A 21,394-nucleotide genomic window follows, 5' to 3' on the forward strand; every position below is an offset into this window, starting at 1 on the left:
AAAAGTTATCATTCGGCAAATAAATTTTTTGCTACCTTTGTTTTTAGTGCTAGAACGTGAAATGTATTGTGATGGACTGCAACTTTTCAGGTCAAAATCAAAATTGTGTCAACTACAAAAGTGAAGTTTCACTTTTAATCAATAAGGACGTGGCACACTTTCAAAGCTGACCGTTTTCAGCTGTATTCCAATAGAAGTGAAGGGGATTCTAGCAAAAGGAGGCATGATTTCTTATTCGGAATTCAAAATTCCTTAATTTCGAGGAATTCTATTAATCCGGGATTCTAGAATTTCAAATCTAAAAACTAGAAGTCGGAACCCAACATACGGAATCCGGGATCTGGAACAATTTTAGCTTTGTCGATCTTATTGTTTTAAAAAATTGACGTTTCGAAACCGAGACGTTTCGAAACCAGAGTTGTGAGGAACTCCGACTTCCGACTTCCTGGCTTTTTTTCACTTCCGACTTCCGAATTCCGTCATTCCATAACTGTGAAAGTTAAGAAGAATAAATTTTGCAGAAATAAATGGAAAAATGGTCTAAAAGGATAGAAAAAAAGGATTTTCTTCAGCGAAAAACTAATTTTCCACTGATTTTCCAGAATTTTATGATTTTTCTCTTGGAGTTTTGAATATTTGCGGAATAAACCACTTCCTAATTCCGACTTCCGACTTCCGGACGATTTTTCACTTCCGACTTCCGACTTCCGTTTTAGAAAAAATCTCTTCCGTTCGAAACCAGACGTTTCAAAAATACGACATTTCAGCACTCAACTTGAAAAAATCACTGAAAAATTACTCATGACCGTAAAATTGGATAGAAAATTAGGAATGTCAAAGTTGCAAAATTACTCGGTTTCGAAACTCTCATTTTGTTCATCTCATCTCTACAAAAAAATTCATTCCCACGTGGTCACCTCCCCCTCCATATCCCATTTCCCATAACCACCGTAACCCAGCCTCATTCTCATGTAATCTCATTTTTCCTAACTCCCCCAACTCCTCATTCATTGCTTATCAATATCCAAGAAAATATCAAATTTTGTGCTCCGCGATCATTTCACTTGGAATAATCATGAACATATCTCAAATGGCATCGATCGAAAAAGCACCGTATTATCACGGATTCTTGCCGAGAGAAGACGTGAAGATGGTGTTGAAAACGAACGGAGAGTTTCTTATTCGGATTTCGGAGCCGAGGAAGGGGGAGCCGAGGTCTCATATTTTGAGCGTTTTTCACAATCAACCACCCAATATTGATGAGGAGACTTGGGTGAGTGAAGTAATCGCGCTCTATTGGAATTCGCTCTACCGGAATCTCGTTAAATGAGAAAAGTTACGGTGGAGCGAAGTTGTAAAAACCGTGTAGATACAATGGAATTGGGCTGAACTCCGGGACGTTATGGAGTTGACACATTTCGGAACTGGGACGTTTCGAAACCGCGAAATCTCAAAATCAGGCGACAGCGAGATGACTCAGTTTTGAAACGTCCCAAATCCAAAATGACTTTGCTGTCAGACCAGATTGAGAGACGATTCGAAACCATAAGATTTTGAAACTGGAAAGCTTCGAAATCGATAAAAGTTGACAGAAAAACCTAGTTTTCCAATTAATTTTCTATGCCAGATATGTGTCAAAGTACCCCAGTTTCAAACTGTCCCGGTTTCGAAACGTCTAGTTTTGGAAACTGAGACGTTTCCCAAGGAGGTATACGAGTTCCTTGAACTTATCTTATCTAGACATTCTCTGATTCTGGATCTCTTCTTCTGAAACGATTGTGAGATTTCGATATGTTTGGTTTCGAGGTGCTCCGGTTCCAAAATGAGTTTGATGTCAAACCAGATTATGAGACGTTTCGAAACCGAGACATTTTGAAATTAAGAAATTTTGGTACTAAAAATTGAAACTAATTTTCCAATTAATTCTTCTTGTCCCAGATTAAAATTGTCGTGGTTTAGAAACGTCTAATTTTGGAAACTGAGACGTTTCGCAACCAGTTCCCGGAAGTTATCTAATCCCACCGTCTTCTGATTCTGAATCTATTCTGAATCCATTTATTTCAGATCAAACATTTCGTGATAAAATGCAATGACAACAAAGTTTTCATTGAGAAAAACGCGTTTCCATCGATCCAAGAGCTCGTAGATCATCATATGAAAACAAAAGATTCCGTGAAAGACGACGTCCTTCTACTCAAAGCTCTGCCACGTCAACCATGGGAACTCGATCATGAAAACATTGAAATTTTGAAGAAACTGGGAGAAGGAGCATTTGGAGAAGTTAGTATGGGGAAGTTGAAGTTTCGAAAAGGAGGAAAAACGGTGAATGTTGCAATAAAACAAGCGAAACTCTCGAATCTGACCAAAGATCAAATCAAGGAATTCATGGGAGAAGCGAGAGTTATGAGACAGTTCGGACACCCGCATGTCGTCCGTTTCTATGGAGTCGCAGCCACGACTGAGCCACTTTATATGGTTATGGAACTGGCGACAAATGGAGCATTGGATAGTTATTTGAAGAAGAATCCAGACTTGGCGATTGAGAAGAAGAATGAAATGATACTTCAGGCGGCATGGGGACTCGAGTACTTGCATAGTAAACCTGTCATGCATAGGGATATTGCCGCGAGAAATTGTCTGTATGGAGATGGAAGAGTCAAGATTTCGGATTTCGGATTGACTAGACATGGATTGACGTATCAGGTGGGAGTGGGAGTGGGTTTGGGAGACTGGGTTACTGTAGTCAGAGGCCGAAATTCAGGTGCGCCGGAGCACGTTTGCTCACTCGGAAGATTTCGTCTTTTTTAGAATCTACAATTGCTTCACGACTTTTCTAACCGCGCACTAATGATATTCTCCTGTTTCTCTTCGTCTCTTGAGCACTGTTTTTGTCCAGTTTCTATTTGGGTTACTGTAGTTTAGATCCGAGAATCCGAAAATTCCAGACTTTTCGAAAAATCCCCGGCTCAGCCCGGATTCAAAAATGGGCACTCATTTTTCAAACATTTTTTTTGAAAATTTTTGAAATTTTTGATGGCTTATCAGAATTTTCTTTAATTCTGAATGATATTAATGATAGTCAAAATGTTGACTATTTCGCGAACAAAATTCAAAAAATTCGAAAAAATTTGATTTTTGAGTTTTGGTGCTAAGGCTTGGAAAATCAAAGTTTTGGTGTTTTGTTTCGATTTCTCGGGTTAAATCTGGAAATGGATTACTGTAGATCCACCATCTAAAGCTCCGCCCCTTATAGACCTATATTTCCAGGCAGACCCAAACAAGAAAGCTCCGATCCGTTGGCTCTCGGTTGAAGTCATCACTCAACGTCTGTTCTCTCTGAAAAGTGATGTTTGGGCATATGCAGTCATGAGTTGGGAAATCTATAACAATGGAATAGAGCCGTATCCTGGAATGATGGTTGCCGAAGTAGCACAGAGAGTTCTCGGTGGATATCGGATGGAACTACCGGATAGTCTCAGTTTGGAAATTAAAGTTCTTATTGTGAGTTATTTTGTTTGATTAAAAAACGTTTTAAAAAGAAAATTCCCATTTCGCAGGCAAGAGCCTGGGCTCAAAACGAGAATGAGAGACCGTCGATGGCTGAAATCGCTCTGGAACTTCAACGTATTACTGGAATTGTCAGACCGGATTTCGTAGCGATGGAGGCTCAGATCAAGAAGGAATTGATGGTTGCGAACAATTTGACGAATAAGTCGCATGTTCGAAAGAATAAAGCACAGAAAGGACGATTGCCGAAGGGAATGTAGGAGAAAGGAATGGAATTTGTAGAGGGTTTTATTATAATTTGGATAGGAAATGAAGTTTTAGAGAGAATTATTCTGGTAACAATTCAGCCTTTTCAGCCCACATTATTTCGAATAATTCGAGATTCGATGCCACTCCCGTCTTAGTCTTCTCTCCAATCTCTATGATTGTCCGTTTCTCGGAAGTCACTTTAGTTGTCATGTAGATTGTGGCAGCTGCTATATTCATAGGGATTCTACTGAAAATGGTTTGTTGGGCTTCAAATTTCTCTCTATTTGGAGAACTCGTTTTCGAAAAACCTACGTGAGAAACATCTTCTTTACAATCGCCTTTCGAGCAATCCCTAATGCAGCTTCTCGGAATGATTCAGATAATCCTAATAGTCTACAAATCTCTGTAATAGTCCGTGCAACACAATCATTATTCCAGGTTACAACTAGTATGGCGAATCTCACTATTTCTTCTACAGAAACTCCAAAAACTTCAGAAATATCAATGATCGAATTTGTTGAGTTCAAATGATGACAAGCAACAAAAAGACATGCTGCCACTTTCAGTTCTATGTTTTCTTTGTAAAGCTTCTCACACTCCCTGATACAACTTAAGTATCTCGAGGCGTATGTCTGAAAAAGGAGTATTGAAAACTAATTGAATTTGAAGACTGTAATAGAACTAACCTCACAACCAGGTGGCAGTTTTTTCCAAATTGCGTAACATTTGCGACGCAGCAACAAACCACTTTTTGATATGACATAATGTGGAGTGAGCAGGTGATTGATCTGAATAATCCTAGTTTAAAAAAAAATCACGAGAAGCTTATCTAGTTAGTAAATCTTCACAGGAGCGACATGTGAGAATGATCTGTATACAATCTTTATTGGACTTACGTTTTTATGTTTTCGAACAAAAACAAATCCGTCAGGAGTTGTTTTGGCTGAAAATGCAGTTTCCCCTTTTTGAAATCTGTATATGTGAGTTGAAGGATTGAAATGAAATGGTAGATCAAAATCAGAATTAAATGGATTCTCTTGGCACTTCAATCTTGCTCTGACAAAGAACTCCGAATCGAAATAGTTCTGAAATTGAGATTATTCGATTGATAACTTCTAAACAAATACCTCAATTATTGTTTTGATCTCCATTGAAGTTTTCTGTCGTTCATTATGATAATACGAAAGATGTTTAATACTTTCAACTGGTACATCAAGTTGGTCATGACAAATGTATACAGACTGCACTTTCTTCCATTGTTCCAATTTAACAATATCTTTCAAAATATGCAGTTCAGTTCTAGGTCCACTGAAGATTAAGATTGTCTTGAGGATTTCTGAATTGAAAAAATCTGATAAAGTCGAATGTGAATGAACCGATACCTGGCTTGAGAAACGGCAAAAAGCCCAATGAGAAGTCATCATTTCCCGAACTAAAAAGTTGAAGTGACCTAACTGACAATTGATGTCCAAGAGATGATAGAACGGATGTGATTCTACTGATTAGAGTTTTTGTTGTATTGTTTTCGAATGTTTCTGAAATAGTTTTCTAGAGTGGAATTCACTATTCATGTAGCAATTTTCAGCTCACAGTTGTTCTCATGCATTTTTCAATCTAACAGAATTCAATCAGGGTTGGGAAATTCCGGGCCGGGCCGGGCCGGGCCGGCCCGACTGAGAAATTTTCCTCGGCCCGGTCGGCCCGGCTCCTGTAGAAATTTGAAATTTTTTGAAAAAATCTTGAATTTTTTTTGATTTTTTTTGCAAAAAGGTCGAATTTTCGACTATGTTTTGGAATATCGATAAAAAACTGAAGTGTACGAGAATTTTGGAGCATTTTTATTATTTTTTAATGAAAATTTCGAAAAAATTTGTGAAAAAATTGTGCACATTTTATGAATCCGGGCCGACCGGGCCGGGCCGGCAAAAAATTTCTGTCAGCCCGGCCCGGCCCGGGCCGGCCCGGAATTTCCCAACCCTGAATTCAATAGAGCACAGTTGCAAAATTCCTGCTGATAAGTAACCACTACATAGCAACATACCTTCAATATTGAGACCACGGGTTCTTGATTTTTTGTAACAGAATATTTTCTTCAATTCCATCAATGCAGTTGTGACAAAATCCCCTCTTACAATCGACTTGCATCCATCAATACTCCTCTCACAATTCTCATTGTCTCGTTTTGAAAAAATGCAATAAATTGGGAGACCTCCAAAATTGTTAGCTATTTCTATTTCAATACTTCTAGGTCTTGATCTGAATATTATTTTATCAAGAGAAAAGATGATTGAATCGATAATATTGTATGTACGTTTTGAGCATTTTCCCAATTGGTATCTGAAATAATTCTAGTTATTTTTGGTTCATGGAAAACAGTTTGTAGAAATCAACTCACTTGGATTCATAATCCATCAACCGAACTATTTTCCATCTTGGAATATGAGGTAATCCATAAAATAGAGATTTCGAAAGCATTTTTTGAGTAAGAAGATAGGAAATATAAACGTCGATAACTCTCGCCAAAAAACCAATATTTTACCGTGTAGAGACAGATGGTCATAATCTCCTTGAGCCGTTTCCTCCTGGAAAAACACCTCGTTTAATTGGACGTCGTGCTAGGTGGTTTATTATATTGATTCATCGGAAAATGCTCAGGAAGTCTCTATTCTATGGATTACCTGATATTCCGAGATGGAAAATTATTCGATTAATGGATTATGAATCCAAGTAAGTTAATTTTAATAAATAACTATTCAGAATTGCGTTAACGATAATAACATGTAACTTTAAATGTTCCAGAGCAAAACCAAAAGTTACTAGAATTGTTCCAGATACCAATTAGGAAGATGCTCAAAACGTACATTCTGTCTCATCGATTCAATTATCTTCCCACTTGATCTCATTATATTAAAATCGCGAATTGGATGTATGGAGATTGAAATATCCACTAACTTTTATGACCCTCTTACTCATTATATTTTTTCTAAACGAGACGATGAGAATTGCGAAAGGAATATTGATGGATGCAAGTCCATTGTAAGAGGGGATTTTATGAAAACTGCATTGATGGAATTGAGGAAAATATTCTGTTACAAAAATGCAAGAATTTGTCGTCTCAATATAGAAGGTTTGTAGTTAGAAATGGAGTAGACGGAACAAAAATTAAAGAAAATTTTCAGAAAACTTCAAGAACGGAGAAAGAGAAATACTAATCAATGGAATCACTAACATTCTTTCATCTATTGGACACCAACTGTCTGTTAAATTTCTTGAATTGTTTAGTTGTGGAAATGGAGACTTCTCTTTGGGGTTTCTTCCATTTCTTAAACCAGAAGTTCTTGAGAGAATTATATTCTTCAGTGGAAAAAGAACTAAACTCCATATTTTGAGAAATATTGTTGAATTGGAACAATGGAAGAAAGTGCAGTCTGTATACATCTGTCATGATCAACTTGATGTACCAGTTGAAAATATCAAACATCTTTCGTATTATCATAATGAACGACGGAAAACTTCAATGGAGATCAAAACAATTATTGAGGTAATTGCTTGGAAGTTATCAATCCAATAATCTCAATTTCAGAACTATTTCGAATCGAAATTCTTCGTCAGAGCCAGATTCAGGTGTCATGAGAATCCATTTAATTCTGATTTTGATCTACCATTCCATTTCAATCCTTCAACTCAATTATACAGATTTCAAAAAGGAGAGTACGAGTTATATGCAAGAATAACATCTGACGGATCTCTTTGTATTCAAAAATACGTAAATGTATGTCAAAAAATATAAATAGTGAATAGTTCTTATAGTTTTCAGATTGCTGACCTCGTCGCTAGACACGTCATTTACAGACAGAATTTGTTGTTGCGTGGGAAGTGTTATCTACTTGGAAGAAAAGTTCCGTTTAGCTGTGTGGTTTGTTTTCAATACGTCAAATATAAATAATTAGAGCTCTTCTTTTTCAGAGATATGCCTGGAATCTCCTAGATCACATTCATAAGGGCGATGTGTTTAAAGAAGAGAGTCGTCAAGTGAAAGTGGCCACGTGTGTTTGGTTTGCAGGTTATTACACGCGAGCGTCGTTTTCGATCAACGACGTTTCTTCAGTTTTCGGCGTTCCTGTTGAAGAAATCCGAAAATTCCTCAGAATGCTAAAGGAATGGTTGAACGAAGTTCCTGCACAGAGTGTTATGGAAATTTGTGGGTTGTTAGGATTATCTGAATCATTTCAAGAGATCGCAGTAGGGATTGCTCGAAAGGCGACTGCAAAAAGATTGTTTTTCGGGTTAGTTTTTGAAATGAATTTTGAAAAAAAGAAATTTACAAATAATATTTTAGTCGTGATGCAATGAATACAGCTGCTGCCACAATCTTCATGACAACTAAAGTGTCTTCCGAGAAACGGACAATCATAGAGATTGGAGAGAAGACTAGAACTGGAGTGGCATCGAATCTCGAACTATTCGAAATAATGTGGGCTGAAAAAGCTGAATTGTTACCAGAATAAAATATAATAATTTCAATGACTGCGCTATTTACGAAATGTCGCCTTTTTTCCATAAATCGACCCAGATTCAGGGGTTGACAAGAACATTCTCTTGAATGTAGATCTGAAAATTTGATTGAAGGAAGTTATGATCTGTCAAAGTGCCAAAAATCGCTCATTGATATTTTGATAGAAATATTTCGTAGTGCACGTGAGAGTAAAAATAAACTGAAAAACAAATGCTAATTTCATTAAATAATTTTTATCAAAATATCAACGTAAAAAGTGCATGAGAGATTTTTGGCACTTTGACAGCTTATAATTTTCTTTAATCAAATTCTCTGAACTACATTCAAGAGAATTTTATTGGCAATCCCTAAATCTGGGTCGATTCATGTAAAAAATTCGATATTTCGGGGAGCGCGGTCTTCCTTTAATTTTGTTTCTTGTTGATTATTTTCCAAACACTTATTTAATATATATAAAATTTCTCTTTTTCTGCTCCCTGTGAAAACGCGATGTCTTAGGTTAAAAATCGGATTTTATAATCTGAAAAATATAAAATTCAATACATTTTTTTCACTTCCGCCCGTAAAACCGTCCACCGTAGTCTGTGCGTGACGAGACCCATTGAAGAAAAACGGTCATGCACCTTTAAAGATACAGTAGGCGCGCGCCACACCTGTCACTGAATTTTTCCAGCAATTTCTAGTTTTTGAATACTTTTTCTGCTAAATATAAGTTTTCACTCTCTTCGCTCTTTTCAGATTACTTCCCATATGGATACACAGATAAATAATAATTGGAAAATGGCTTGCGTCATCGCAAAATTCTCGCTGGATGCTGATGAACGTGTTTCTCCTCGTGAAATAAGTGGGAGAATAATCAGAGAAACCGCTTCATTCAAACAAAAATTACCCGAAATCGAGATATTCGTCAAGACATTCGCCCATAATGTTCTCGAATACTTTCCTCGTATCCATCCGTGGCTCTATGCTAAAATATTCTTCGTTTGCAGAACTCCTATTTCACCTTCTCTTTTTAAATTGTATGAGTTCAATTATCAGTTTTATTCCTTCAAAAATTTGTATTTTCAGTTTTTCTGCCGATGCGTTCTTGACTGTCGATGAGGAGAACATAATTGTTTATTACAAGCGGAGAAACGGAAAAGGCGAGTTTGGAGGTCCTAAAGTGCGAATGCCAGAAGGCGGAGCTCAGACACCCAGAAATGAAAAACAGGCTGAGCTTGTTGCGGGTGGAAATGCGTAAGCCATATGAAACAGTAGAGATTTCATCAAATTTATCTACTTTCAGTGAGAAAATTGACGCGAAATCTCAAAAAATGGATAGTGTGGGGATTTTGAATGGAAAGAATGGAGAGCAACATTTGGCTGGTGCGAACAGGTAGGACAGTCTTTTGGAAAGAATGTGATAAAAACTGTCTATTTTTCAGAGCAAATATCGTCAATCCCACCAACGAAATGCCTGAAGCGCCGATGGGACCCGTTTCATCAGAGGGATCGAAAGGGAGTGTCAATCTGTCGATCTTACCTCCAAAACCAACGAATAATGATTTGAATATTAAGAAATGTAGTGACACTACGACTACAGGAGCCATCTACAACACACCGAGTACTTCAACTAACTTATCAAGCTCTGAACCGGCTTCGAGAATGATGAATGACGGATCGGTGTCGACCGATTCCCGGGTGACAAAACGAGGAAATAGTCAAGAAGGAGTCGCTCCACAAGATGTATCGAAACCGAGGAAACCTCATGCATTCGATTTTTCGAGGATAAGTAATATATTAGATGCTCCCAGTACTTCCAGTGCTCTTCCTATTTCTGATGTGCCTCCAACTCCGACGAATAGTGAATCAACTTCGAAAAATGTTGGTCGGAAAAGAAAAAGAAATACACAAGAAACAACAGATCTGCCAGGAGTACCAAAGCCGAAAAGAGCAACCAAAGCGTCTGTTCCGAACCTGGGCAACATGACTTTCGAAAACTTCCGAACATTTGTGAATCCTGGAGAAACAATGACTGAATTTCTCAGTCGTATAGTGGAACATCCGAAAGGAATCGGAGGGAGAAAGGGTCAAATCTCGAGAGCGATCTTCGACCATGTTACTGCGCAATCTTCGATTGAAAAACAAATCATTGAATCTGAAAAACAGATTCGAATGCAGCTTGAAGCGAAGGGACTTCACATGATTCCTCTCAAGTTTGAACCAAGGCAGAGATTGTTGATAATGCCTGAAATTCTTTCAACAAATGCAACAACGACGAGTTCTTCATATTTCAAGGACATTTCTGAAGAACTTCAACCGTTTTTCAGAACATTGAATAAAATTCTCGAAATTATTCCAAAGTCGGAAATTCTCTCGGATATCTACTCTCGGATTAATCAGTTTATTAAATACTCCGAAATCAAAGAAATTGTAAGTTAGTTTCATCCCACGATGTCATATAGTTTCCATTTTTCAGGCGACAAGCAATGGAACAACTGAAACTGCATTAACGATAATATGTAACTGTGCAGTCTTGAATGCAGACGACAATGTGCAAAATGGGATTACATTGAGGAAATTTCTTACATTGTTACGATCGGAAGGAAAAAAAATATTAATAGACAACTATTTTGATAGAACCTGTCATTTTGAATTGAGCAAACTTGCTAATAGTGATAAGGTACTGTTATCGCAGTCGCGATTTGGAAAGTAATATGTTTTTTTTCAGAAATTCTCATTCCCGGTAGCTGAATCTTCGATTGCTGAAGCTCTCAATTTCGTTATCTCTAAATCGACATTATGTATCACTGCATCCAATTCTGTTCAATAATCAAGCACAACGTCGCTATAGCATTTCTCACTTAAAATTAATGTATTTAATAACTTTTCTAATATTACATTACTCGGCCAATAAGAGCGTCGCTGCCAGGATTTCTCCGTACTGATTTGTATACCTATGTAACTTATGCCGGTTTTTATTCATGTGTCATTGTTATTATGTTTAAAAGTATTATGTTCAAAGGTTTTAACGGTTTATTCATTCAATCTGTACAGTTCGAGAAGTCTAACTCTTTGCTGGAATATTTGACTGATTTAAAACAAAGGTGTTCAATTCATTTACAGAATACCGTTCAAATGGATCGACTTCTGGATAGACCGATAAACGAGTGGCCCGATGACTATTGGAGGATGGCTTGGTCAATTGCGGATTTCTCAAAAAATGCCCTTGAGCCTCAAACATTCTATGCAATAAGCATTGATGTACTCAGCAAGAATGAAGAAATTGGTTGTGAGACAGGCGTAATCGACAAATTCGTCAAATCATTCGCCCACTTGACTCATCGGTTCTATCCACGTATTCATCCGTGGCTCCATGCGAAAATATTCTTCGTTTGCAGAACTTCTCTACTGGACGCTGAAGTTGAATAGTATGGAATTTCAGTTATATGCTTTCAGAAAGAAATGTTTTTCTCAGTTTTAGAACTCATGCGTATTTGGCTGTCGATCAAGACAATAAAATTCTACATTACAAACAACGAGTGGGACTCGGCGAGTTCGGAAATCCGAGAATGCAGGTTGAGGGGTTAGACGATCCTGTAGATCCAGCACCCACGAATGGGAATGTGGCTGGTGACAATGCGTAAGATTCATAGAGCATGGAGAATAAATCATTTATATATTTTTACAGAGACCAAGCCGACGGAAATCCTCAACAAGGTAATGAGGTGCAAAATGCGGGGTATGACGCTGATGCCCATTTGCCTGCCCAAGGAAACAATGATATTCATCATAACGAGCAAAACAATGAGAACTTCCTTGAGAATCAATATCAATATACTGTGGATCGGCAGGGGTAAGAAGTGATACAAGATTCCAAAGAAAGAACATTCTTCAGTGGAAACTCGGGCACCGTCCCCAATGATTTTTCCGATCAATACTTTTACGAGGGATCGAACGAGAACAATCATCCGAGCACTTCAACGAGCATCCCATATCACGAAGCGCCTTCTAACAATATTCAATTGAAACGACAGAGTGTCGGTCAAATAGGAGATGGCAATGAATCATCTGATCAGCCGGAAATATCGTACCCGAAGAAATACCGTGTTGTTGTACTGAAAGAGGGAAATAATACAATCCTGGGTTCAAATCAAGAAGCTATGTATGATACTCCGAGCACTTCTTCTGATATCCCAGGATCTGGAAGATATTCAAAACCAACAATCACTTCACAAAATGCTCAAATGCAAGGATTTACTTCTGGAACTGCCGGTCTGAATCTCCGTCAGCAACAGCTCCAAGAGAGACTTGTGGACTCTTCAAACTTAAGGACTAACTATGAAATTCCGAGTGCTAATGTCCCATATTTTGGGAAGAAAAGTAGTCAAAACACACAGTTGCAAAGACAGGGGCATACTCATGGAGCTGCCGATAAGCCAAGAATATTGAATCTGAAAAGATATGCTCCTAACCAATCGGTTGTTGGGAATCATGCAAATCAGTATCTGAATACTCATCAACAAAATATCCAAACAAGAATTGGAGATCATGAAGTCAATGAACGAGGACCATCCGAACCGAATAGAGAAGTCAACGCTTCCAACTTCAGTTACATGAATATAGAAAACTATCAAGAATTCATGCGTTACGGAGAAACTATGACTGAGTTTTTAAATCGCCTAAATGAACATCGTAAAGCAGTCGGATTCAAAGAGGCTCAAATTCCGTCCGCTGTCTATATGAGAGTTCGTTTGAATTCGATGAGTGAAAAGACCGGAAGTCGACTTCAGAATCCGAGACGTCCCATTTTGAAGTATATTCCTGTAACGTTTGAAACAATGTCAAAAGCCAAACTTATGACGACTCCTGAGTTTCTTCGGCGCACCCAGAGAGCGCGGAACGCCGCACTGTTCATCGAAACTACAGAAAATCTCCGACCATTTTTCGACGCGTTATACTTTGCGGTGGATGGATTGTCACTCACGAAGACATTTGCAAACATCCTATCGCGGATCGGAGAGTTCATCGAGTATACTGAAGTTAAACCTATAGTGAGTCTATTATTCTCACGATTTAAAAAGAAATTACATTTTCAGATGGCCAGAGAAGGAACTACTGAAACATCACTCAAAATTGTGCTTCATTGCGTGGTGTGTAACGCTGGCGAAGAATGTAAATACGGTTATACTTTGAAGCATGTAATCGGCTCATTAATATCAGGACTGTCAGATATGAAGACTCTTGATAACTTTAAAGACTCTTGTTATTTACAAATCGGGAAACCAGACAGCAAGTTGAAGGTGGGAAAGGAAGATCAAAATTATCAAAATATGGAATATTTTTCAGAAAATCTCGTATCCAATGGTTGACACTTCATTCGCAGAAGCTCTCAATTACGCCATTTCTGTATCAAATTTCGAGAATCCCAAGACTAGAACTTCGTGATTTAATAATACTCATCATTGTCTTGTTATATTATTGCTGAACATTTTACCTATGTATACTTATGTAACTAACTGTATTAATGTGCTATAATTATTCTGAAAGTGAGAAGTTTTATATTGATTTTTCAGTTTTTATTTACTTATTTTTTCACAAAATTGAGAAGTTGAAAGTCTTCGTTTCTTATTTATGTATTTTCAGATGGTTTTCGAATAAACTCTGATTTATAGGCATCACGATGGAAATGGAGGATTACGGAGGAGAAGAGTTTGTATATGAATCAGACGAATGGGAAGATGGGGAAATAGATCTCCGAGATGACGACGAAATAGACAGAGAAAAAGAAAAGGAACTCCGAATGAGAAATCGGAAGACTATTATTTAGTGAGATTGAAAGAAAACTCTGAAACACTTTGATAAAAACCACATTTTCAGCTTAAAGTATGTGGATAAACACCTGAAGGGAATGAAGAAATTAATCAAAGAAATGGTAGATTCTGATGAAGCTGAGACAATGTTGGTTGCAATACTGAAAACAAATTGAACGATTTACAATTTTCAGAGATAAATCTACGGCGGCTCGAATGATAGATGTTTCCAGTACTTCTCGGTTCTTCTCTGACTTCATGTCGAGTGAGACACCAGCTGAAACTTCTGATAGTGAGGACGAGGCAAAGTTTGTACCAGCAGGAAACTTTAGTTTTCAATAACTCATTTTCAGAGAAACCAACACAGAGTCTTCTGATATATCGTCGAGGGAGAGTGTCTCCAAAAGAGTTCGAGTCAATAATGAAAACGAAGGAATATTAGAAAAACGTCGCCGAGTTGATAGCAAATATCAAGAAGAATCAGATGCCCCAACCCCAAAAATAATTCCAATTCCACGAAAGAAATATCCATATATTCATAAAGTTCTCGACTCACTCGGAATAAAAGTCGAAAACGTACTGCACCTCTTTCAATGTGTTCCCGGATTGAAATATCTCCAGGAAATATTAGAAGGACTCTTGTTGTCTATAGCACAAGGCTATGATTTCAGTACTCAGGAAAATCGAAAGTTGTTCATGGATAAATTGAATAATTCAATGCCAGTGGACAAGTTCCTTTTCTACCAGCTTTTCAATTGCATGCCGCAGGAGGAATTAATGGAACATCTTGCTAGAATCTTGCCGAACTCACATGAAATGACTCCAGAAGCATGGCGTCTTCTCATCAAAATCTTGAATTGTTATCGCCCGGTTCCTGTGAATTTGGGAGAAAAACCTATGGATATTCCCGATTTTCCACTTCCAAAAATGATGGAGCAACTCATTGATCTCCTACCTGAACGACTAGAACCCGATCCACCAGTGAATTCTACACGTTTCAACTTGCGACCGGAACCACTGCATTCCGAGGGACACACCGCTATTTTAACACTTTTGTCAATCGCAGATCCAGTTCCCAAGAATGATCAGCCACTTTTACCCGTCCGTATCCCGCCGACACTTCCAGAACCACAAAACATTCAGGCGTCGGATCTGGAACTTTGTGAACCAGTTATTCGTTTACTTATGGGTTTTGCAGTGGCAACTAGATGTTCCAAGATGAACGTGTTCATACATCGTTTGAATGCTGAGGTGCAAAGAAATTCAAGAAAGCAACTTGTAAGTTTTCGTGTCACTGAGAAACTGAAAATTGTAATTCTTTCAGATGATCCCACGAGGATACGCCGACTATGCACTACAAACCTTTGTCGAACTTTTGATTGCTGGTTCATCGGAAATAGTTGCAGAAGGAAATTCAATAAAACTTTCAACCTTTCTCATCTCACTTCGAATGGGATCAATTCATTTTCAACGTTTTAACAATTTTCAATCAGTTTTGACGTATGCATCCGTCAGCGGAAATAATACCAAAAAGGTAGAAGATAGATTCTAATTCCAGACCGATTAAAAAATTTTCAGAGACTTCCACACGATTGTATGGCTTATTGGTTTGCCTGGTGTTACAACTCCCTCGTTTCGAAAATTAGAAAACTTTCCTAATTCGAGTCTGATTCCCACTCATAAATTGTGATTTCTTTCATTGTGTTTTATCATATTGTTAATTATTGCGTCTAATTTTTCTATTCTGAGCGTAAAAGCCTCGTATTCTGTGATTTCATCGTTTATTTTCTTTTAAAACTTTCAAATTATAGTTAATTGATTTGTGTGTGAAAGTCCAGATGTCTCGAATCTTCGATATATTATTTGAAATTTCCATTTTCGCGCCAAGGTGTCGATTTCGGCGACCCGGGGACGAAGAACCGGCGCCCGGCCGTAACCTTGGCGCGAGTGACAAAAGTGGTTGCGGCTGCAAATAAATTGCAATTTTCTTGGTTTTTGCTGGTTACTAACAAAAGTCAAATATATCTTTTCCTGAAAGAACTCTGGAATATTCATTTTTCATTTCAGAATTCGATAAATTGTTGAAGTACTACCGTTTCGTTTTGATTATGAAATGTTTCCCCTCAATTTCTTCATTTTTCTTTCAGGTCCATCATGGATTTGCTGGAATTCCTCAAAAAAGAATCGCTACTGACCGTGAAACCCCTCTCGATTCTACAATTGGCTCAAAAATTCAAACGAATGAGCGGATCATCGACGGAAACCGAACTGATTGAAACCGAAATCTATGGTCATCAAAGACGAATCCCGACGTATTCTGAGATCGACTGGATTACGAGAATTCGAATGATGTTCACGTTGGGATACATTATTTATAAAGAAGAGATAAAAGAGTGGAATCTTCATAAATATGGAGAAATCAAATTGAATCAGAGCTCTCGAATCTTGACATTTGTGCCAAAAGACAAGAGTTACCGATTGGAAGGTGATTTTGATGAGATTCTCGCAGAAGAAGAACGAATGGATTGTCATATTGCAAACGGTCTCAAATCTGAAGATGACTTATTGTTTCTGAAATTTATCGCTGAAAAGTCGCTGAATGTCACCGCCCCGCTGACAATTATTAGTTTATGTGATGAATATATCAAGGAGTGCGGTGTACCGAAGACAATAAATACCCTTCAAGGTTATATTCGTCAGATTCGTTCCGCTATTCCGCATACTATTTATTTCGATTTGGAGAGAAAAGTCAGGATGATGTTCGCAATTAGTGCGAAAATCGAAAAAGAGTTTTTGGCAGAGTAAGTTGCATTTTCAGATTGAATTTTTGATACAAAATTCTCCTTCCAGACTCCAAAAGGACGCCTTTGTGGATCTCGACGACCAGCAACATATCATCGAATACAGATCAAATGACAACAGTATTCACTTGAAAGGCCTTCATGATTCTGCTGCGAAAGTGGGGACTCGCGGTGATGATTTCATGGGAGCCTCAACTTCGGCGAAGAAGCCTTCCTCCTACACGCCGCAACAATGCGAGGATTTGTTCGATCATCTTGCTCTCAGAGCATTCCAAGCCACAGAACCATTGAATGTGAAGAGATTAATCAGCAATTACAATAAGGACAAGGGAATTACACAGTCGAAACTCCCGATGAATGCTTTCATCTCTTCACTTTTCGAAACAATCAAAGCGAAAGACGATTGGTCACTGCATCAGAGAGTTCAAATGATGTTCGTTCTCGGTGTGAAGCTGGATTCCGATTATGTGACCGTGTAAGCAGAAGTAACGACATTCATTGATGCTTAATGAAACTGTTCCAGACTTGAAAAGAAAGCCGATGTGGTGACTGATTATGAGATGAGAATCACAAAATATTCTTCGCACAGAGACAAATTCCACTTGGAAGGAATTAATGAAGAAAAGGAAAAGGAGGTTGAAGTAAAGGCCGATGAACGAATGAGAAGAAGTAGAAGAACGTGAGTTATTCCTAGGGTAACGGTAGAGTTTGCAGTGGAGATACCTAAAATTGAGAGTCAGATTCATTACTAACATGACTTTTGCTTTATCTATGATATAGATATCATGATATACCTCCGCTGAAGGCTCACAGATTTTGACTATTAGTTCGGCACAGTTCTCACAACTGCGCTGCGCCAAAATACCCTTGGAAAATGTCTCTTTTTCTCTGATTCTCTCAGTTTTGCACACAATTTTCTTCGGTTTCGGTAGAGCGCCGTCGTAAGAAGCGTGCCGTGCTAATATTAGTCGAACCAATCTGCAATCTAAAATATTTCAGTAACCCAGTAGTCAGCGAAGACCAGAAGCCATTCGGAACACCGAGCAAGAAGTTAAAGTTAGAACCGAAGAACGAAGAACCATCCGAAACACCTCCAGATGCTCAGGACGACGCTGATAGAACGCGCAATGACGTGGCAGAACCCGCAGTCGTTAAATCCGAGGAGACGATCCCACTTCTCCACATTCTTGAAGGCCTGAAAATGATGGTGGAGGAGCTGAATTCTTTGAATCTTTCAGCAGATATCAAAAAGATTGATAAGTCGTTGAGGGATGCCAAATACAAGGATGTTGTTAGTGACTACTTTAGCTTATTCTATTCTCACATACCAACAATTTCAGTGTATCCTCGTCTGCCATCTGGACATAGCTCTTCAGTCTTGCTTCCTTCTTTCTACTAAACGATTACACAATGTTTGGTCCGCCGAGAGTGAGAAGCCGTACGGTGAATTCGTTCGGATCTTCAATAAGACAATCTCCTCATGGAATTCACCGGGACTCGCCGAGCTTCAGACAATTATCAATGGAAATTTGGCCGAGAAAAATAAGAAATTTGTCTCAATGGGAAGTTTTTCGTCAGGATTGAATCATATACTCGCTGTTATAATTCCATGATACATTTCTCGACTTATTTTGTGCAATTTATTCAATCATTTCCTATTTTTGCCGGTATTCTTGTAACCATGACTTTACTTAATTACTGTATATGAACTTGATTATTACTTTTTGATGTTTATTTTCTCTTTTTCTGATTTCAAGGAGGTGAAAATATAATTAACTCTAATTTTCTGATTGAGGAGCAATATTTGAGAAAGTAAGGAAAACAGGTTGGTGGAAGAAAGCTGAATTGTTACGAGAATGATCTTTTCAGGTTGTGCAAGCCGAGGCTTTTTCAGTGTTCATTAAAAAAAACTACGTTTTGGTCATTTTTAGTTTGCAGTCATATTTCAGAGAGTATAATTTTAAGCGGTGGCCGTGTTTTTTGGTTTAGGATTCTGGGCCACCATTTGCGAGCAGAGCGTGTTTCTATATACGCTATTAATATTAATAGAACGATGCCTTCCATACAACTCTTTGAAGTTTAACTTATTTTGCACGTGAGACTTATTCCATATTGTAAAAAAAACCATTCCGACTAAAAACGTGACACTCTACTAGCCTAATCTGATAAACTAGAAATCCCAGAGCACATAAAAAAGCAGTTAGTCTCGAATAATCGAAAGTCGAAAACTCTGTCCCCCCCACTTCTCACTTTCAGACACGTTTCGTTGACTGGTAAGTTCCCTCAGAAGCTTCTTCCATAAATTTCAAATTTCAATTCGAATTTTCAGATTGGAATCAAACGAAAAGTCATCGCGCGACAATATGATTGTCTACGTCCTTCTGGCTATCATCGCCGCCATCGCCTACTATTTCTTCTCTAAAAATGGGACGGATGAGCCGCCGAAAACAGCTCCGAAGAGCACAAGAAGCACTCGATCGGCGCCTAGGACGTCTTCAAGGAAACCGGTAGTGGTCACTGAGCAACCGGCTCCAGTTCCGGCTCCAGTTGTCTCAGCTCCAGAAGTTCAGCAGCCAGTGGAGGCTCCTCCAGCTCCACCAGCTCCAGCACCTGCTCCAGTCCAAGAAATTCCTGCTCCGGCTCCTGCTCCAGCTGTAGAACCTGTACCAGAAGTTCCTGCTCCAGTCCAAGTTGCACCACCACCATCCGAACCTGCACCAGCTCCGGCACCTGAACCAGTGCCGATTCTCGACCCATTGAGCTCTCCAATCCGTCCACCAATCGGTGGAAACTCTGTTTTATTGGCGCCCCCGGATAACTTCTCCGGTCAAATTGGCGGAAAATCGGAACGATTGGCTCCGGATGTTGCTCCACCGGCCCCGGCTCCACTTGCTCCGACTCCAGAAGTTCCAGCTCCAGAAGCTCCGGCTCCGGCTCCAGTTCCACAGGCGGCTCCACAGGCGGCTCCAGTCGAGTCTGTCATGTTGGCTCCGAAAACAAATGAAACTGCGCAGGCACCACCACCGGGAGGACCGTCATCGGCTCACTTGCCAGTCGCCTCCGCTGGTGACACATCGAAAAAGTCGAAGAAAACGAAAAAGAAGAAGAACAAGAAGTCGAAGGATAAGAAAAGTGAGTTTGTTGAAATGGCGAAAGTTAGGATATCTGAAAGTTAGGCTATGCGAAAGTTAGGCCATGCGAGAGTTCAGAAATGGGGAATATTAGACCGTGCAACAGTTAGTTAAAGCAATGTAAAAGTTTGGCCACGATAAAGTTCGGTCATGCGAAAATAGGAAATCTGAATACTGTACCATGAGAATATTCAATGCGAAAACATTAAGAACCGCGATTCTGAATATCAATTTTTCAGAATCCGCCAATACCTCCACCAAAAACAAGAAGAAGAAGAAGAAGAGCAAGGGAAAGAGCACCTCTTCATCAGCTGCTCCATCCCCAGCTCAACCTGAAACCGGAGTCCAAACAGCCAACGAAATCCGTAACGATGCTCCAGAATCCAACGTCAATACTGCCCTCTCCATCCGTTCCCCAGCCGCTCAAGACGCTCCTGAACCAGATGTCAAAACTGCTGCCGAGGCGAAAAATGACGATCCAGAGACTGGTGTGAAGACGGCTGCAGAGGATAAAAACGACGTGCCAGAATCTGGAGTCAAAACTGCCAACGAGGCGAAAAATGATGTTCCGGAGTCGGGAGTAAAGACGGCTGCTGAAGATAAGAGTGATGCTCCAGAATCTGGTGTGAAGACTGCGACGGAGATGGGTGGAGGAGAGCAGCCGAAGCGAGATGGAGGTGCTCCAAAGGAATAGAAATGTACGGAGAGAACCAAAACGAACTCGACCAAAGACCAAAAACCAAAAATCATGATTCCTTAGTTTTGTAATGAAGTGAAATTTATGTGGTGTCTTTTCCATGTTTTTTGCATGTTTTTCATGAGTTTCAGCGTTGAGAACAAAATTGATGTTTCCTCCAAGAAACTGATTCTGGATTCTGGATTCTGGATTCAAAATATTTGATTTAAATTCAGAAACCAGGATTCGTGAATCTTGATTCAGGAAAAAAGGTTCTGGATTCAACGGATAGGATACATGATTTTAGAATTTAGAAAACCAGGATTCTGAATTCTTGATTCTGGATTTTTGGTTCTGGATTTTAGACTTCCATTGTGCAACGAATTCCCACGACTCAAGTTACGATTGAGTTATTTCAAGAATCTGGGAGCTTGGAATTCCCGTCAATTTTCCGTCATTCAGAATTCAAGAATGTGAGTTCCGGATCCAAATTCCGGATTCAAGATTCAGAATTTGGAGTTCAGCGTTCCAGACCCTGAATTCTTTATTCAGGACTCTAGATTTCGAATTCTCTGTTTTTCATTCTCGGTTCAGAGTTCAGCTTGATTTAGGATTTAGAAACCAGGATTCTGGACTTCTGATTCTAGATTTCTGCTGTGTATTGAATTTCTATGACGACGCAGCGAATTGGATTCGATGAAAATCTTCCAGCGTCACGCAGC

The 21,394-nt window shown here is 39.0% G+C and overlaps 7 protein-coding genes across 7 annotated transcripts; 6 read left to right on the plus strand and 1 right to left on the minus strand.

Moving 5' to 3' along the window:
- Positions 1–1,075: 1,075 nt before the first annotated feature.
- On the plus strand, positions 1,076–3,767 carry GCK72_000746 (uncharacterized protein; the record flags this gene model as incomplete). The annotated part of the gene is made up of 4 exons (XM_053722657.1): positions 1,076–1,273; positions 2,065–2,703; positions 3,268–3,501; positions 3,558–3,767. 4 exons carry the CDS (start codon positions 1,076–1,078, stop codon positions 3,765–3,767), a joined length of 1,281 nt encoding a protein of 426 aa, XP_053591302.1.
- Positions 3,768–3,834: 67 nt separating this feature from the next.
- On the minus strand, positions 3,835–6,231 carry GCK72_000747 (uncharacterized protein; the record flags this gene model as incomplete). Its single annotated transcript, XM_003109245.2, has 8 exons — positions 3,835–4,003; positions 4,069–4,388; positions 4,443–4,544; positions 4,653–4,841; positions 4,884–5,092; positions 5,139–5,291; positions 5,798–6,093; positions 6,152–6,231. 8 exons carry the CDS (start codon positions 6,229–6,231, stop codon positions 3,835–3,837), a joined length of 1,518 nt encoding a protein of 505 aa, XP_003109293.2.
- Positions 6,232–6,403: 172 nt separating this feature from the next.
- Positions 6,404–8,264, plus strand: GCK72_000748 (uncharacterized protein; the record flags this gene model as incomplete). The annotated part of the gene is made up of 9 exons (XM_053722658.1): positions 6,404–6,483; positions 6,588–6,883; positions 6,936–7,065; positions 7,117–7,297; positions 7,340–7,528; positions 7,574–7,672; positions 7,723–7,819; positions 7,865–8,042; positions 8,096–8,264. 9 exons carry the CDS (start codon positions 6,404–6,406, stop codon positions 8,262–8,264), a joined length of 1,419 nt encoding a protein of 472 aa, XP_053591303.1.
- Positions 8,265–9,052: 788 nt separating this feature from the next.
- Positions 9,053–11,084, plus strand: GCK72_000749 (uncharacterized protein; the record flags this gene model as incomplete). Its single annotated transcript, XM_053722659.1, has 6 exons — positions 9,053–9,291; positions 9,341–9,508; positions 9,558–9,647; positions 9,697–10,684; positions 10,731–10,934; positions 10,983–11,084. The coding sequence occupies 6 exons, from the start codon at positions 9,053–9,055 to the stop codon at positions 11,082–11,084; spliced, it is 1,791 nt and encodes a 596-aa protein (XP_053591304.1).
- A 305-nt stretch (positions 11,085–11,389) lies between these two features.
- On the plus strand, positions 11,390–13,699 carry GCK72_000750 (uncharacterized protein; the record flags this gene model as incomplete). The annotated part of the gene is made up of 6 exons (XM_053722660.1): positions 11,390–11,682; positions 11,730–11,894; positions 11,943–12,107; positions 12,150–13,305; positions 13,351–13,554; positions 13,601–13,699. 6 exons carry the CDS (start codon positions 11,390–11,392, stop codon positions 13,697–13,699), a joined length of 2,082 nt encoding a protein of 693 aa, XP_053591305.1.
- Positions 13,700–13,934: 235 nt separating this feature from the next.
- GCK72_000751 (uncharacterized protein) lies at positions 13,935–15,723 on the plus strand (the record flags this gene model as incomplete). The annotated part of the gene is made up of 6 exons (XM_053722661.1): positions 13,935–14,080; positions 14,132–14,212; positions 14,259–14,372; positions 14,418–15,342; positions 15,389–15,598; positions 15,643–15,723. The coding sequence occupies 6 exons, from the start codon at positions 13,935–13,937 to the stop codon at positions 15,721–15,723; spliced, it is 1,557 nt and encodes a 518-aa protein (XP_053591306.1).
- Positions 15,724–16,218: 495 nt separating this feature from the next.
- On the plus strand, positions 16,219–20,690 carry GCK72_000752 (uncharacterized protein; the record flags this gene model as incomplete). Its single annotated transcript, XM_053722662.1, has 8 exons — positions 16,219–16,665; positions 16,714–16,865; positions 16,915–17,340; positions 17,389–17,544; positions 17,865–18,156; positions 18,206–18,438; positions 19,195–19,997; positions 20,236–20,690. The coding sequence occupies 8 exons, from the start codon at positions 16,219–16,221 to the stop codon at positions 20,688–20,690; spliced, it is 2,964 nt and encodes a 987-aa protein (XP_053591307.1).
- Between the last annotated feature and the right edge of the window lie 704 nt (positions 20,691–21,394).

Source organism: Caenorhabditis remanei, chromosome I (assembly GCF_010183535.1).
Source record: "Caenorhabditis remanei strain PX506 chromosome I, whole genome shotgun sequence".
Lineage (NCBI taxonomy): Eukaryota > Metazoa > Nematoda > Chromadorea > Rhabditida > Rhabditidae > Caenorhabditis > Caenorhabditis remanei.